This window comes from Poecile atricapillus, chromosome Z (assembly GCF_030490865.1).
Source record: "Poecile atricapillus isolate bPoeAtr1 chromosome Z, bPoeAtr1.hap1, whole genome shotgun sequence".
Taxonomy (NCBI): domain Eukaryota; kingdom Metazoa; phylum Chordata; class Aves; order Passeriformes; family Paridae; genus Poecile; species Poecile atricapillus.
The window spans coordinates 108,472,678-108,488,258 of record NC_081289.1 but is presented as its reverse complement, the minus strand read 5'-3'; the positions used below and the strand labels follow the sequence as shown (position 1 = coordinate 108,488,258).

The window sequence follows — 15,581 nt, the reverse complement described above, 5'->3', positions numbered from 1 at the left end:
GATATATATATATACATATTCCTATATATATGCAGCTCTGAAAACCAACTTGTTTTCTTGTTTTTCAGTGTGAGGATAATCTACTTGTTCCTGTTATCGTCTTCTAGAAATTCCATGGTTTTGCTGGAATAGGATACAACTGATAGATGTTTGCCTATACAGAAGCAAACTTCTGGCTGTCTAGTCCCTAGTTATGGTTTTAGTAAGCAAAGTATTTTGCTTCATCAGTGCAGACTCAAAACCACCTTGAAAAAAATCATATCCAAAAAGCATTGCCTAAAAACCACAGGAAAAATTGCATGGGAGGTGGGAGGGATTAAATAATTTCATCCCTAAAACATGTAGTTGGGAATCAAAATTGTTGTTTGGAAGCTCAGTAAAGGTAGGAGGAGCCTGGAAAATAAAACAACAGGTGAGAAAGAGAGAAAGGTGAGAAAGAACATTCTTTTCTAGGATGTTCTGACTTTTCTTAGTAGCAGGCTATTTTACAGATAGCACCTTCTTTCTCAAGTAATGAACTAAGTTTGCTGAATATCTAGTTTGGAATATCACCTCAAGAAATAATAAGATAAAAGGCATGTAAGCCCATGGTCACATATATGAAATATCAAAAGAATGGTCTCCAGGTAAGTCCTGATATATTTGTTATATTTGTTTGGGGTTTATTTGGGTTGGTTTGGAGTTTGGGGTTTCTTTTGCTTTATATGTTCTTGATTCCAGCCTAAGCAGGCATTGTGGCATGAGTTACTTTCTCAGAGCAAAACCAGGAAGGACGATGGTGCAGATTAAAGAGCACAGAGCAGAAAAACTGTATTCCAGCTGTTTCCCAAAAACGTCTCTTAAGAGAGAGAAGGAAAATCTCCCTGTAATCTTCCTAATGCAATAGTAGAGAAATATCACGTAATACTTCCTATTTATGCAGCTTCTAGCTCTTTGCCAAGGCATGAATAAATAAACACCTAGGCTCCTCACTTCTTCAGTGGGAAAGTTTGTGAAGCAGTGGTCTGTACAGAACTTAAGGGTACAACAGCATAGCATGGCAGAGCACTTTTACTCATGGAGAGGTGGGGGAGACAGGAAGGAGGTAATATTTCTGTCAGTGGCCAGGTACAAGCCTTTTAACCTATTCCTTGTACAAAGATATTCTAAAATTCTGCCTTCTGCAATATATGTTGTTATAATTAGACTAAATAACTCAGTGTATGGCAGTGAATGAAACTGTTCCCAAATTTTCTATTCAGAATATAACAATAAGGAATAGTTTGTATGTTTATTTCTCTGGTGACTACATAGGTATCACAAGACACACAATTTATTTCCCAGCTATACTGTTCCTCTTACCATTGTTTTTTTGCCACATACAGCATATAACAAATATCTTACCTTAAAAGCAAAGAAATGATCAGTGTATTTGTCACCAAACACAAACTTGGCACCTGTATCAGAGTACGCCAGAAAAGTCTAGGGATAGAAAGCAAAGTAAGTTAGTGATAAACTCTGGGTACCTGCCAAAACCCAACAAAGTATTGCTAGTTGTCTTGCAGAGATATGGTGAGAAGCTTGGGCTCTGGTTTGTAGGGGTCAGAACCTCTCTGCTGACTGTATTTGACGGAACTGAGGGTCTCTGTTGTGCTCTGTTCAGTACCCAAAGCAATAGAGGCAGTGTTACGCTGAAAAAATAATTACTTTTTAATCCCAGTACTATATGCATTTCTGTGCTCCATCTGATGCAAATAAGTACAACGAATTATACAGCTTAAAATGGAGATTTGATGGCTGAAGTAATGAGGTTTGAAAAGTGTAGCTAAGAGCTAGCCTGAGGGAATCTTCTACTTTTAAATTTTGATCCAGTGCATTTTTATACTTCTGATGCAAATATATGAATTAATAATACAGTTTTAAATGGAGTTAAAGTACAGTTTATAAAAGTTGCAGTAATTAGTTCTAACAGGATAGACTGTCAGACATGAAAATATTAAGCCAACAAAAGGGGGCACCAGACTTGCTTCAGTTAGAGACCAAGAACCTGGTGACAAAACCCAGATGACTCCCACTGCCCTCAGATTATACAGACATTAGGCCTGTGCCTTTGCTCCTGCACAGAGACAGTACATTCTGCACTGTCTGGTTTTACATGCACTTAATTACCTGTGAAGAACAGCTGTGAGAATAGTATCCCTGAGGTGAAAAGTCTGAATGTCCTTCAGTGGGTACTCACTGATTTATATTTTGGATATTGCGTATTCATTACTTTACAGTAACAGACTTCTAAAAAATTGTATCTGCAAGGATACCTGCAGATAGATCCCATCAACTTTCTAGAGATCCTTCTGGCATGCAGATCTGGATTTTGCCATCTGTATGTAACTGAATTAATTTTCTTATATGTCATGAGGACTATGAAATGTCCCTGATGCCAGGACTGTTGCTGCTCTGAAGATAATTAGGGCTGTGCCCTAAATCCTAAGGCTTTTCAGTATATTTTGCTTATTGTAAGGATGATTTCGAGTTGAGTCATTTCTAAGAGTTTCTATGAGTGCCCTGGCACAACAGTAACTTGTGTTTCAAAGATGCAAATTTATAACTTCAGCCCAAAGATGGTAAAGCCATTAACAAGTGGGATTACTCTGGCCATTGTATTAACTGAACAAAAAACAAATGAGAAGAAGGTAGAACTCAGGAAGTTAATAACCTTTCTGAGAATCCAGTTTTCAAGAGAAGAAAAAAGGGACAAATGGATCCTTGAACAACCTGCTAATATAATGTAAGACTCTGAAGACAAAAGATTATATTAAGCAAGTAAGGATTTTGCTCAGTAGCTCACCTGGATCTGAATGCCTAGCCAGTTAAATAGATCAAACCCCACTTTGGTCCTCAGAATAAGAATCCCAAGAATAAACTGCATTCCTATTCCTGAAAATACAGGTCTCCAAGAAACCTAAATAGACAGAAAAAGAAAGAAACTGTTTCGTATTTAAATAAATAATGGTTTACTTTGGGTGTTTATTTAAATAATGTAAGAGGGTCTTCTGACTATACTGCAGGATGGGAGCAGCTGCCAAAAGAGGTTGTAGGGGACTTGGATCTTCACATATCTGGACAGAGAATAAGGATATTTTGCTACAGCATTTTTCCTTGGGTAATTTCAACTCTGTTTCTGTCCTCTAGCTTTAAAGACTTTTGATACTGGAGAACTACTCAGGTTTATATTATAATTCATCATATAAAGGTAGTCATGGGAGAAAATGTGGCTGGCTGTGATGAGTTCCTCTTCAGTACACTGATAATTCCTGTTCTGCTGCCTCAGAAAGCATCTTTGTTTTGTGAAAATTGAATCAAGTCACTTACAAAACAAAGAGCTGAGATGGCATTCTCTAATTTAGTCAGATCATATTTGAATAACACAAACCAATTAGGTGTAATGAGGGCTCATGGGAGAGCACAAAGCATTTGGAATATGAGTTTTAACCTCAGTTGGAGACAGCAGCAGTTGCAAAGGATAGGGCAAGTTCATTAGTCCTTACTGAGAGGTCTTCACCTATTAAGAAAGTCTCAGCACTGATGGAAGACACAAAAAGTATTGGGAAAACTTGGTGACCTGGACAATGGATGTATGATTAATGCAAGCATGCATAGGTATGTGAGGCATGCAAGCAGGAGTAAAAGCTAAGTGGTAATTGTAGTGGTTGAACTAAGCCCTTTGTAATACCACAGCAAAACAGAGTGGACATTTCTGATGGAAAATTAAAATAAATGGCATTTGTGAGCCTGTGGGAGTGGGTGAGCAAAAAATGCTCAGGACCTCAGCTCAGCCTCAGCTGCTGAATTTGCAGCCTTGATTTGGAAAACCAAACTTGTGAGGGGTTAAGAGCTATAGAAGTCTATCATATCTCTGGTTCCAGGCAATTTCTATTAATGTGATGAGAGTGTCCTCAAAGAAGTTACTGAGATATGCTGAGGACTGTGGTGAAGCTCCTGTGGATGAAGGAATGGAGAAGGCCTATCTCAGCTTGAACTGTGTTAGGGCTGGAACAGAAGATGGGCAGCAGCTTCCCAAATAGTGAGAGACAGCTGTTGATACAACCCCATACATGGTACCCTCAACAACAAAATTACATTCCTGAGAAATTAAATACAGTGCTTGGTCTCAGGCAAGCCTATATTCTTACTTTCCCATATTTTGTTACTCTTACTAGACTTGGTGCTAGGATAGGGGAATAGATTTTTAGACAGAGAATAAAAAAAAATCCCAAAAGATCCATCCTGGAATAAATACTCACTCTGGTTGGATATTTGGAAAAGATAAGCATCAGGAGAACATACATCACAAGCCCACCAAAGGAGATTAGCTGATGGGATCCTTGTTTTGTTGTGTCAAAGATGAGCCAGCAGGTGATGGTTACAATGAGAGTTGCACACAACACCCTAGGAAATAAAAAGCATGTGAAAAATGTGAAAAAGACATTTGGGATATTCCTTTCCCTTCCCATACCCAAAACATTTACATCTCTATTTGTGAATAAACTCTGTACAATGTATTTCACTGAACCCTGTGGCTCTACACAAGCAAGAGCCTGCCTTTGAGGATGCATCTCTGGCAACATCCTTTGGTGGCATCTGGAAGAAATTCCCTCCAAGCCAGAGTATGGGGGGAAACCCAAAGAAAGTATGAGAGACTCTTGTCTGGGTGCTATTTCTATTAAATACTTATGTATAAAGTGTTTTAGCTTCCTTTCTCACTTAATCCATCTTTTTCTTCCCTTCCTTCCTTTATTGAATCTTTCTGGGCAAGAGAGGCTGTGGTATTTATGGCTTGCACTGTGCTCTTTAGCTGGTGGGCCTCTGAAGCACACTTTACAGAGGAGCAGGCTATAAATGGATCATTTCTTTGTAACCATTTGTAGTCTGTTGAGCTATCTCAGAAACAATGACATGAGATGTGTACATCTGTGTTTAAGTGTTTCTATGGTCCCCACTATCAGAACCATGTTAAGCTTATTTATTTAAAGTAATTATTGCAATAACAGACTAGATGGCAACAAAATACATCACTCCATATACAGAGAAGAAACAAACACAGTCCTAAGTCTTTAATCCTAGTTTTGTCTAACAGTAAGCTTTCACTGATTTCAGTGGTACCTAGATACATAAATTTCATTTTTAGATGTGGATTAAAAACACTGAAGGAAAACTCCACAAAATGGCTTGGCCATTGCAATGCTGAGTAAGCCTTTCTACACCTGAGACACTTTCCGTCTCTTGGAAGAAAACAGTTAAGCACTTGATCTGTAATATGTACAATTTAAGGACTGCAGCCCAGGTACTTACTGCCCTCAACTTGTTCCATATGCTCCTCAGGGCTCTCCTGTTTCTTTTGCTCCTTCTCCCAGAGAGGCTGCCAGAGCATCTAATGCAAATACCTCTTTGTGAGGCCTCTAATGTGGTGACTGAGCAGAAGAACCACAATCTTTATAGCACCTTACTTAGCAAAGTAAAGTAAAGCATTTCTAAATTTTAAGAATAATCTGGGACGTTTTCCTGAACTGAGAATGATGACTCCTTAAAACTCTTTCTCTCTCAGCTAGTAGGTGACCTAGCTGAAAAATAAGGTAGCTGGCCAATTTAATTTTCTTTTTTTAATGAGATTTCATTTGTTTTTTCTTTGATCTAAAGGTTCTATTGTCTCCTCATTTTGCCAGGGATAACTTCAATATCTCCAATGACTGCTCAGGAATATTTGAAATAAGTACCTGACAGGTCTAATTGTCTACCAGATGAATGTCTTCTATCCCAAATTAAGGTCATACAACCTTATTATGACATTAAATCTGGCTGGCATGTTTTGATTTTTGAAGGTCAAGTAAAAATTGCTAGGGGGATATGTAGAAAAGTAGTGTCGAGACAATACACACACACTCCAGTCTTCAGCAGTTTGTAAATGTTGGAGCTAATGTTTTTATGAAACTCTGTGAACAGTAAAGCACTTTCTGGTTTGTAGAATGAATGCAAAAGGCTGCAACACACATGAACTTTTGTGAACATATTCTCTTTCAACCACAAACTTTTCCCATCTCAATTTGCGGTATTTTTCTATGCTTTCTGTGAAGACATTTGATCCTTAGCTACTGCATTGAAATTCTGACTGTGTTTCTGATATCTATATATAGGTAAATACTGAATTATTCTGTGGTTTTATTGACATATGTATGATTGACCCATCTCTCTGTTCTTATGGGGAAGTAAGTTGAAATAAAATATCATAGGGGTAATTTGACTAGTGAATTGTCATTCTACATAAATAAAAATATATTTACCATTTCAGCCAAAACCACTGTTTTTTCAGATATCGGTCTCCAGAGGAAAAGAATGCAGAAATTCTGTCTTCATACTTGGCTATTAAAAAATCCCAGCAGATGAAGAAGATGGCTAGGACAGTGATGACAAAGAGTGGCAAAGCTCTCTGAAAGTTCAAACTGCAGGCTGCAATAACAACTGCCAAGTATGCTGTCACAGAAACAAGAATATACACATCAGTTAGGTTAGTCTTTTTAAAAACAGGATCAAATTTTAAATTTATAAGAGGTGATCAAAGTCACGGCTTTGTTTATCTTTTCAGTGCTTTTCTGACTCTCAGCCTAAATACTGAACAATTTTGCTTTTTTAGATATTGTTATGATATGCTCATTGATATGAAAGGTGGCTATCATTCTGTCAAAGCAGATTATATGTTTTTGTCAAGGTAAATTCATATGAAACATGTAAATCACTCAGAAAAATTTAACACATGTACAAAAACTTTTTTCCTGTGTAAAAAGTATGAATTAAGAGCATGAGGCTTATTCCTCTTTTCAAAAGAGGATGAATTTATGCAATAAAACTAGAAACAAACACTTATAAAACATATATCAATTGACTGATTTGATGACCTCAAGTTATTGTGAAGCTTAGAAGTAATTTATTTTATGAAGTAGCTATGAAATTATTTATTTGACAGGTTCACTGATGATAAATGCTGGCAAAAAAAATATTCATATCTTGTAAAGAATGATTTAATTTTGTCTATGGCAAATAAAGAAGAAGGACTACTGATTTTTGTTATGCAAGTTGGTTTTCATGGAATTAATCTATGAAATCTTGACATATTTTTAGAACTCACTCTCTTGAGCCAGAATGTGTCTGTACTATGATAAAGCAAGACAAGATGATGTTATGAGGGCTGGGTATTCAGCATGAAAGCAATACTTTTATAACCACCTCCTGGTGTGCTGATGCCTGTCTCATAGATATTTCAAGTCTCTGTGTTCCCAGTGTTTAAGTAGGAAGATCTCAAAAACAAACTTGGTGAAGTCGAAGGAAACAAACCAACACACTGACTAATTAGGAAAGGGAGAAAGAAGAATATCTGAATGATTTTGCAGTGCATACTGTCATAAGTAAATTTACTCTAGAAAAAATTTGCAGTGAATATTGAGTCAGAATATGGGTCAGAAGAGAAAGCTTTAATTTCCAGCCTGCTGACTTAAGTCCAGTCCTATTTGGTGTCTGACAGCTTTTAAAATGATTTCATGGTCTTGGACAAGTTACTGAAACTGTAATTTTGGAGTCAGCTGGTAATGGAGTAGACACAAAGTCTGAACTATGCTGTTATCACAAGTGTAATTGCTAGTCAGACTTTAGACATGCTGGAGAAGCAGTTTAGCAAGATTCGTGCTTTTCTTATGTTTGGGAATGAGTGGAGGTTTTGCAATCTGGAATTCTCCCTGGGACTAAATTCTAAGATACTTTGAAATACATTGTTAAAGACAGTCAAGGGTTTTTATGTCAGACGAAGACACAGCACAGCCTATAATCTCATACAGGTAAATAAATAAGGTTTCAGCAATCCTGAGTGTAATATATACTGTACCTGTTACTAATATTCCATAGATCACATAATGAATTCTGGTTTTATGTTTCTTGCAAAATTCACAGACTTCATCATATTTTTTTTCTAAAAGCCTAAGAAAAAAAATTAACAAAGAATAGAAATGTGAGCTTTTGCAGAAAGAAATTGTGTTAAATTTCTCCACTGAAGTTCACTGAATTTGGAAAGGATTAAATTTGGATCTCAAAGTGCCAGATAAAAAGTACCTTTTGAGAGAGACTTCTTTGGGTTGATGCTGGACTGGTAAAAAAGAAAATATGGAAGATATTTAATGGGACAATCTGTCAGCTACATAATGGGCCAAAGTCAGCAGGCCAGTTATGCTACCCTCTGAAATACAGCTCTTCTGTGAAGAGATCTGTTAACAGGGTTCGTACAGAGTAGGGAGTTAAAAGATTCAGTGTCCATTACTAGACCCACAAAGTCTGCTAATACAGCCAGTCCAGCAATACTATGTGGAACAGTAGTGTTGCTGTAATTGTGGAGGCCTAAGACTGCATTTGTGTGTATGTAAAATAACCAATACCCATCTAAAACCTTATTACAGTGTGCATAGATGTTTCTGGACTTTTTAAAATTTGGTTGTTATTACACTAACTTTTCATCTCATCATCTCATAGAAGTTAAAGTTATTTGTTATATTTGAATGTCATACTCAAGTATCAGTTTTTCCAATTATAATGCATTTCACTTTCTTTGTGTTCCTCACTAAAGGTAACAGTGTGATTTCATGACGGAGGTTGAAATTTAGGAAAATAGCAGTTAAGGGAGTTAATTCAACATGGATTTCAAATGTTAAATATGCTGGTGACGTGGATGTATACCAATTACGGAAGCAGTGGCTAAAAAAACACCTTCATATTGCGCAAGCTGGAAAAAAATTACAGCTATGTCTCTGTCATCTCAGAGGCACTGCTTTAGAGGCACATCTCTGAAGCAGTGCCTCACATTCCCAGTCCATAACGGCAATGCTATATTTAGAGATGCTAATTATCTGGACTATTTGTTTGGAAACTAAATGCATCTGGAGTTAGATGCACACTGAAAATCAGCACGAATACCATTCTTTTCTGCACTCAAAAAAATTCAATTAATTTAAAATAAATTTGAGAGAAGCAAGAAATTATTTTAAATTATATCAGTACACAGTAGAACAGAGCAGGAGCACACTTTTTCGCAAGTACAAAGAGTAATAGGTTCTCAGAGAAATCTTGATTGCTTTTGATACTTCAATTTCAGTTCTGGGAATTCCTGTTGCTTCACAAATCATAGTGCCTTTTTTTCTAACTTGTAAGAACATTAGGTTATCTACACAATCTCAGCAGAAAGATTAGATACAGTAGGAAAAGAAAAAAGGAGAAATGAGAGACAAATAGATAAAAAAGGCAGTTATTTTATCCAATTTATGGTTCATCCAAGAGTAGGAAAAAATACCATCTACTATCTGTTACTGCTTCTTATAAGACTTCTGGGATTTAAAATTGTTACTTTCAGATTACAATTTTTTGTAATTTCTTTTATCTAACATCTGTCTCTCTCTCCTTTTTATTTTATGAATTTGATTTTGAATTATGATTTTGGTACCAGAATATCTTCTTTATTTAAGCACATAGGTCGTAAATGTGCAGCTCTATTCTGACAGGTGGCAGAAAAAATATGTTCTTATGAAATTGCATTTAATTACTAAGGAAACACTTTTCTAAAAGCTGATCTTATTGGCTTGAAATGTAACTGAAGATGTTGAAAAAAGAGATATCACTCAAGAACATTAATGTGAAATATTTATATATGTCAAAACAATTCTTGCTTGCATTTTGTAACTCAGAAATCAATTTCCTCTTGTGCATGTACTCCAGAAGAGATTTTTAAAACCTTGCACTTGTAATAATCTACTTGTAATAAACGATGTTATTAACAGAATGATTTTTCAAAAGGGTTGTGTCCTAGACCTCAGGTTATTCAATACTATCTGTTGAAAGAAATCAATGACACATATGAACATTTAGGATGATTTTAAGCATTATGTCTTAACTTTTTAGTGCCTTAAGCAGGGTTTGTCATTTTCAAAAAAATACCTAATCCTCAAGTAAAATGTGGATGTGTGTTTTCACTCTATGATCACTTTGAAGTAGAGCAAACACAACGTAGAGCTTTTGCTCCATTAAAATGGCTTTTTTCATAGCTGTTCTGTTCTTTTTGCTGGAGAAAACGGCTATGCAAACTGAAAGACAGTAGTGAAACTTCCTGAAAGAGACCACACTTTAAAACCTGTATTTAAAAAACACTGACCTAGAAATATTGGATAAGAAGTTACTGTACAAGAAGAAAAAATATTACTCCTCTAATTTGCAAGCCTTTAAAAGGATAGTTCCACAATCAGAGATGTCATTTGTAAGGTATAATTATTTTAAACAAGTTGTGTTTCTGGATTACAAAAATTTGTAGGCAATACAAAGGTCCATATAACATAGGGGTACAGCAGTGAAATTTAGAGTGGTCACTCCAGAAGCATAGACCCTGGCAGCTTTTTGCTTAGGCCAGGATGAAGTGAGTGGAAGACTTACTCATGCAAAAACACATTACCCTTTCAAGCGTGGTTGCTCATCATCTATGGAGGCACGTTTGTTTTCATGCAGATCACTCTCAATATTGATGTATTCATCCCCCTGGAAAGCAGATCAGTACCGAGGTTGTCAGAGGGGTTTATGCTTCTTAAGTAAGGTCTAAAAAAACATCCCTACTGGCAGATGGCTGAAGCAGTCTCTAGACTTTCCTGTCTGCACTGTGCGCAAGGCTTCAGCTCTCCCATCTGCCACCAGCTCTATGATCAGTGTTTAGATCAGCTGAGGAGTCTCCCAAGCCATCCACACTATTTTCAAAAGGGAAGTAAAGGTGGGAAAAAAACCAGTGTAACTCAGGGCTGAAGAGGGCAGGGCCTCAAAGATAGTACTACTGCATACCATTGAAAGGGGCAAGCTGTGAATTAGCCAGCTTGCCCAGCACCTCCTGCTGACACCCCCTGGTTTTATTACTTCTCTTTTGCAGAACTTTAATATGATGGAACTTTTATATATGGAGACTGGTTAAACTGGGAAATGCTCAGTGTTTTAAAAATTTAACTAAGCCAATAATTTTATTCATAAGAAAAATTGTTGCCTGAGTCCACACAAGCATGACACGGTTTAACAACTACAGGCTGCCCTGCACCCTGTCCAAGGACTGCCGTGAGGCAGCCAGGAGGGGCACAGCCCCTCAGACTGCTCAGCACACCCATGGGGCCTGTCATGCCCACGCTGCACCATTTATCCCGTCCCGCTATGGTGGGGCACAAGGAAGGAGCTTGTCCCATGGCTACTTACCTCCATGCTCATGGTGGGGCCTGCAGAGTGGCCAGGGCCCAGGACAAGCAACCATTGTGTTCAAAGACAGCAGTGTACCTGCATGTGGCCCTGAGGACTCTCCCTTTGAGTACTATGCCAGGGCACTGTGACCAGCTGACTGGAGTGTCTGGCCATGGCCAGGGTGAAGACAGAGTCTTTGCCTAGCCTGGTGGACATGTCCTACCCTCTTCAGAAGAGTGGCCCACAGTGCTCAGCTGCTTTTGGAGCCGTGACAATCTGCAGGCGAGTTCACCTTTTGTTATCCTGTCACTTTTGTTTATGTTAAGTTAGCTCCCCAGTCTGCTGTGGAAAGCAAGGCCCACCACAGACCTTGCCCTGGCCCATGCATTCTGTCTGTCTGTCCTGCTGCAGGTGCTGCCAGAAGCCCTGGAAAACTCTCAGTTGCCAGGGAGAGACTTGAACCACAGAGCCATAGAATGGCCTGGGTTAGAAGGGACCTTAAAGATCCTTACAGATCACTGAGTTCCAACCCCTTGCCACAGGCAGGGTCACCTCCCACTTATGCCATGTTTCTCAAAGCCTTATCCAGCTTGGCTTTGAACACCTGCAGGGATGGGACATCCACAACTTCTCTGAGCAAATTATTCCAGGGTCTCATCAACCTCACAGTAAAAAAATTTGTTATAATATCTGATCTAAATCTATCCTTTCTCCATTTAAAGCCAGTTCCTTCTCCTATGACTACATGCCCCTATAAAAAATTGCTCTTCCTTATTTTTTTTTGTAAGCCCCCTTTAAGAGCTAAAAGACCACAGTGGGATCCCCAGAGCTCTTCTCCCAGCTGAACAGCCACATCTCTCAACTTGTCAAGTGTCTTTAATGATCCCAGAGGAAAAAAGGCACATGGTGAGACCAGAGGAATATATACATGGAAGCTGCTGTTCACTCTCCTAGGGAAAGCTCAGCCTAAGACCAGGAATCTTTTGGTCCTCTTTGCTGCAGTTTTTGGAGTGGGGTGCTGTGTAGGTTTTCAGACCTGCACTGTAACATATGACAGCATCTTCAATAAACTCAATTTCTTTGCCTCATTGGTGTTGACTGTGAAATAAAGCAAACCTGAAAAACGCCTACTAAGTTACTATTACTTTTGGTAACTGGCAGTACTCTTCTCAGTGGCTGTACAAGGTGGGCTTATCTAAGGGACACTTGAGTGCGGATAATATGTAAATATCATTTATTTCTGAGCCTAAATTTGGAATATATTGAATACCAGTACTTCTCACAGATTTTTTAACCTACATAATAAATCAGGAGAGTCCCAGCCCTTCAAGTAGAAGCACCATACTTTCACATTTGCAGGCCACTAGACTCCCTTTGGCACTGTGTAGTGCTCTCCTGATTACAGCTTGAAGCTCGTGTCCTACAGATATTGCTTTCATCCCCACCATCATTCCCACCACTTCATGCACTGCCTAGCCCAGGCCATGCTCTCCTATCTCTTTTCCCCATACCATAATATGTGCCCTGTGCCTGGATCAAATCTGAAATCAAAGACAGCTTTGTGTGAAAGTGTGCAGATACAAAAGGAAATTGGAGAATGGATGCAAACCCCTTTTATTTTTTTTTTATGGCCAAACATGGCCAGCTAGGTTTGGCTAGTGGGGGAGTGTTGGTCCTTGCTGAGAGTTACCTAAGGGCTGTGTGGAACACATAGACATCTGCCAGCAAAGGGAGACACTGCTAAGTCCATACTGTAAAGACCCTCAAAATAAATTATTATGCCTCATTTAGAGTGTGCCTGAGTAATTGTTGGTGTGAATATACACATCTCTGATACTCTTGCACCAAGTAGTGGCAAGATGTTTTCAGATGAACCTTTTCAGTGGGAAATTGGTTTCTCTGACAAAAATCAAGCTTTCATAGATGCCACTACTTTTCTTCAATTTTCTACAGTTTCAATCAGTTCTGAAAGTCCCTTCTAGTTCTGGGGCGTCTTTTTGGTTTTTTTTTGTTTTGTTTTAACAATTTCCTTTTTTCTAGCTTAAGGTATAGGCACCATCTACCGCCTTTCTCTCCTAGGATCTCAGATTCCAATCTAGTTCCCAGGAATGCTTATCAGAGCAGTCTGTGGGACCCTTTGCACCGCCATGTATCTGGAATTAATTCATCTCCTAGAGCAGAAACATTACTTTGCAGCATACCTTTGCAGCCCCTGATCATATCCAAGAAAACAATACAAGATAGAAATGAGTACCCACTGTATCAAGTATTTCTTATATGCTGCTTTGAGCACCATTACCAAACTTGGCAAGTAGATATGATTACAACAGAACAGAATTTTTTTCAGTAGCAAGTTTTTTCTGGAGTGAGGATGTGAAAATATTAATACCTAACAATGGTAAAATACCTGTGGATTTTTTTAACCTGACTCTCATATTATCATAGTGGGATACTCACATAGTGGAAATAGCCCACTATGTGGGCTTGAACAAACATACAGTCAAAGGAAGTCAAAATGATTGTGTTTATTGGTACAATAATCTATATTGTCCTCTCTTCTTCTCTGGTCAGTTTTACATGGGACCTGTTGCCTCAAGTTTGTTTGTTTGAAATTTTCCCTATTTAGAATGTTTATTTAATAGTTAAATATTGATTTATTATTATGATTACAAATTTTCTTTTTTCACTTTCTTATGAGAAAATGCTTCTGTCAATTCCTCATCCACAGCTTTCGCTCTGATTACTATTTTTGATGCTTCTTTTGTGTCTTGTATGAAGCCATTATGACATTGGAATACAATTTTCCTGAACCCCACACATGTAGTTTTGGTTTTTCTTTAACGTATTTTTGAAAACACAACTCACTTCCCTGTCCATTTATACACTTTAAATTATATTCAGACTTAGTTAGAATATCTGTCTTGGGTATATCATTACACTGCTGACACTTACTTTGAGGTTTACGAATTTTCATAGTGCTATTTGGAAGGAAAAAAAAAAGAAAAAAGAAAAAAAACATACCTGGTTAGTATGCACTGTTTCCTTATTTTGTGAATTCTTGATTCTCTGTGAATTGTCTCCAAGGCCTTTCAGATTTCTATCATCCATACCATCATCACTGTCATTCTAGGATCAAAATTACATTGGTTCAAATCAGAAGCTGAGATCATCTCTCATGTACAGTAAGAATTTATAATCTGATGCTTGGGCTACCATGGAAGTAAGAGAGTGGGTGACAGGAAATGGCCTCAAGTTGCACTGTGAAAAGTTTAGATATTGGGAAAAATTTCTTTGCTGAAAGGGTGGTCAGGCATTGCAACAGGCTGCCCATGGAAATGGCAGAATCAACCTGCCTGAAGCGTTCCACAAACCTGTTGATGTGGCACTTTGGAGGCATGGTTCATTGGTGAACATGGTAATGCCATACTAACAGTTGGACTCGATGATCTTACAGGTCTTTTACTATCTAAACGATTCTACAATTCTCTATGTAACTTTACTAGAACAGTAAAACTAGAGCTCAAAACTTGGTGTGCAAAGCTTGGCTGTTCAAGTCCCTGCACTATTGCACAAAGTTGTTTTGGTCACGGATAGTTGTGAATCTGCTGTTTTCTTGACTAAATTCACATGTATCCCATGGTGAATTGTGCTGCTCATTGTCTCAGGACTGGTTTAACAAGCTTATAAAAATCCAGGGCACCAAGGGCAAAGTAGACTGGGACCTTCCCCAATTGTTAGTACCTTTGCTCCAGTATTTATGTTCCTTGCATACATGGAATAAATATGAATATGCATGCACTTGTATTGCTCTTAGAGTAAAACACTCAGGGTATCTTTAAAGAGGGGAGTTACCATGTTAATCCTCTGAGGTATACCTTTTATCAAGGAGATGAAGACAGCCATAACAAACCCAACTACTTCTAATTTTTTTTAATAAATCCCAAATCTATTTTGTTGTTTCTTAATGTTTTGCAAGATACGATATCTCTTTTTGATGGTCCTAGAATATCTGGTTCTTGGTTTTGTGAGAAAGTTGCTTGAACAAAATTTCAGATAACTTACATCTGCAATTGCTGTGAATGTTTTGTATTTCAGCAGGTTTCTTACAGCAGCAGTTACAGTGCAGTCATTTCATTGGGTTTTATTGCATGAAGTAGCTCATTATTTACATGAAAATAAACTCAGTAAATTAGTATTTACAATGAAAACAATCACTTCCACAAGAATAATACAAAATAAGCTGAATCATAGTAAATTGTGATAGAATAATTTAGGAATAAACATTCTAATACTAGAAAGAAATTGAATTTTGCCTT

At 37.8% G+C, this 15,581-nt stretch overlaps 1 protein-coding gene across 1 annotated transcript in view; it reads right to left on the bottom strand.

The window, feature by feature from the left end:
• SLC28A3 (solute carrier family 28 member 3) overlaps positions 1-15,581 on the bottom strand; it is a 36,524-nt gene that overhangs the window by 14,754 nt on the left and 6,189 nt on the right. The window contains exons 2-8 of the mRNA XM_058826477.1: positions 14,287-14,391; positions 10,508-10,590; positions 7,907-7,998; positions 6,315-6,504; positions 4,281-4,425; positions 2,825-2,938; positions 1,384-1,461 (exon numbers count right to left, since the gene is read on the bottom strand). Of these exons, the coding sequence (XP_058682460.1) occupies positions 1,384-1,461; positions 2,825-2,938; positions 4,281-4,425; positions 6,315-6,504; positions 7,907-7,998; positions 10,508-10,590; positions 14,287-14,391 (807 nt within the window). The remainder of the gene's footprint in view (positions 1-1,383; positions 1,462-2,824; positions 2,939-4,280; positions 4,426-6,314; positions 6,505-7,906; positions 7,999-10,507; positions 10,591-14,286; positions 14,392-15,581) is intronic.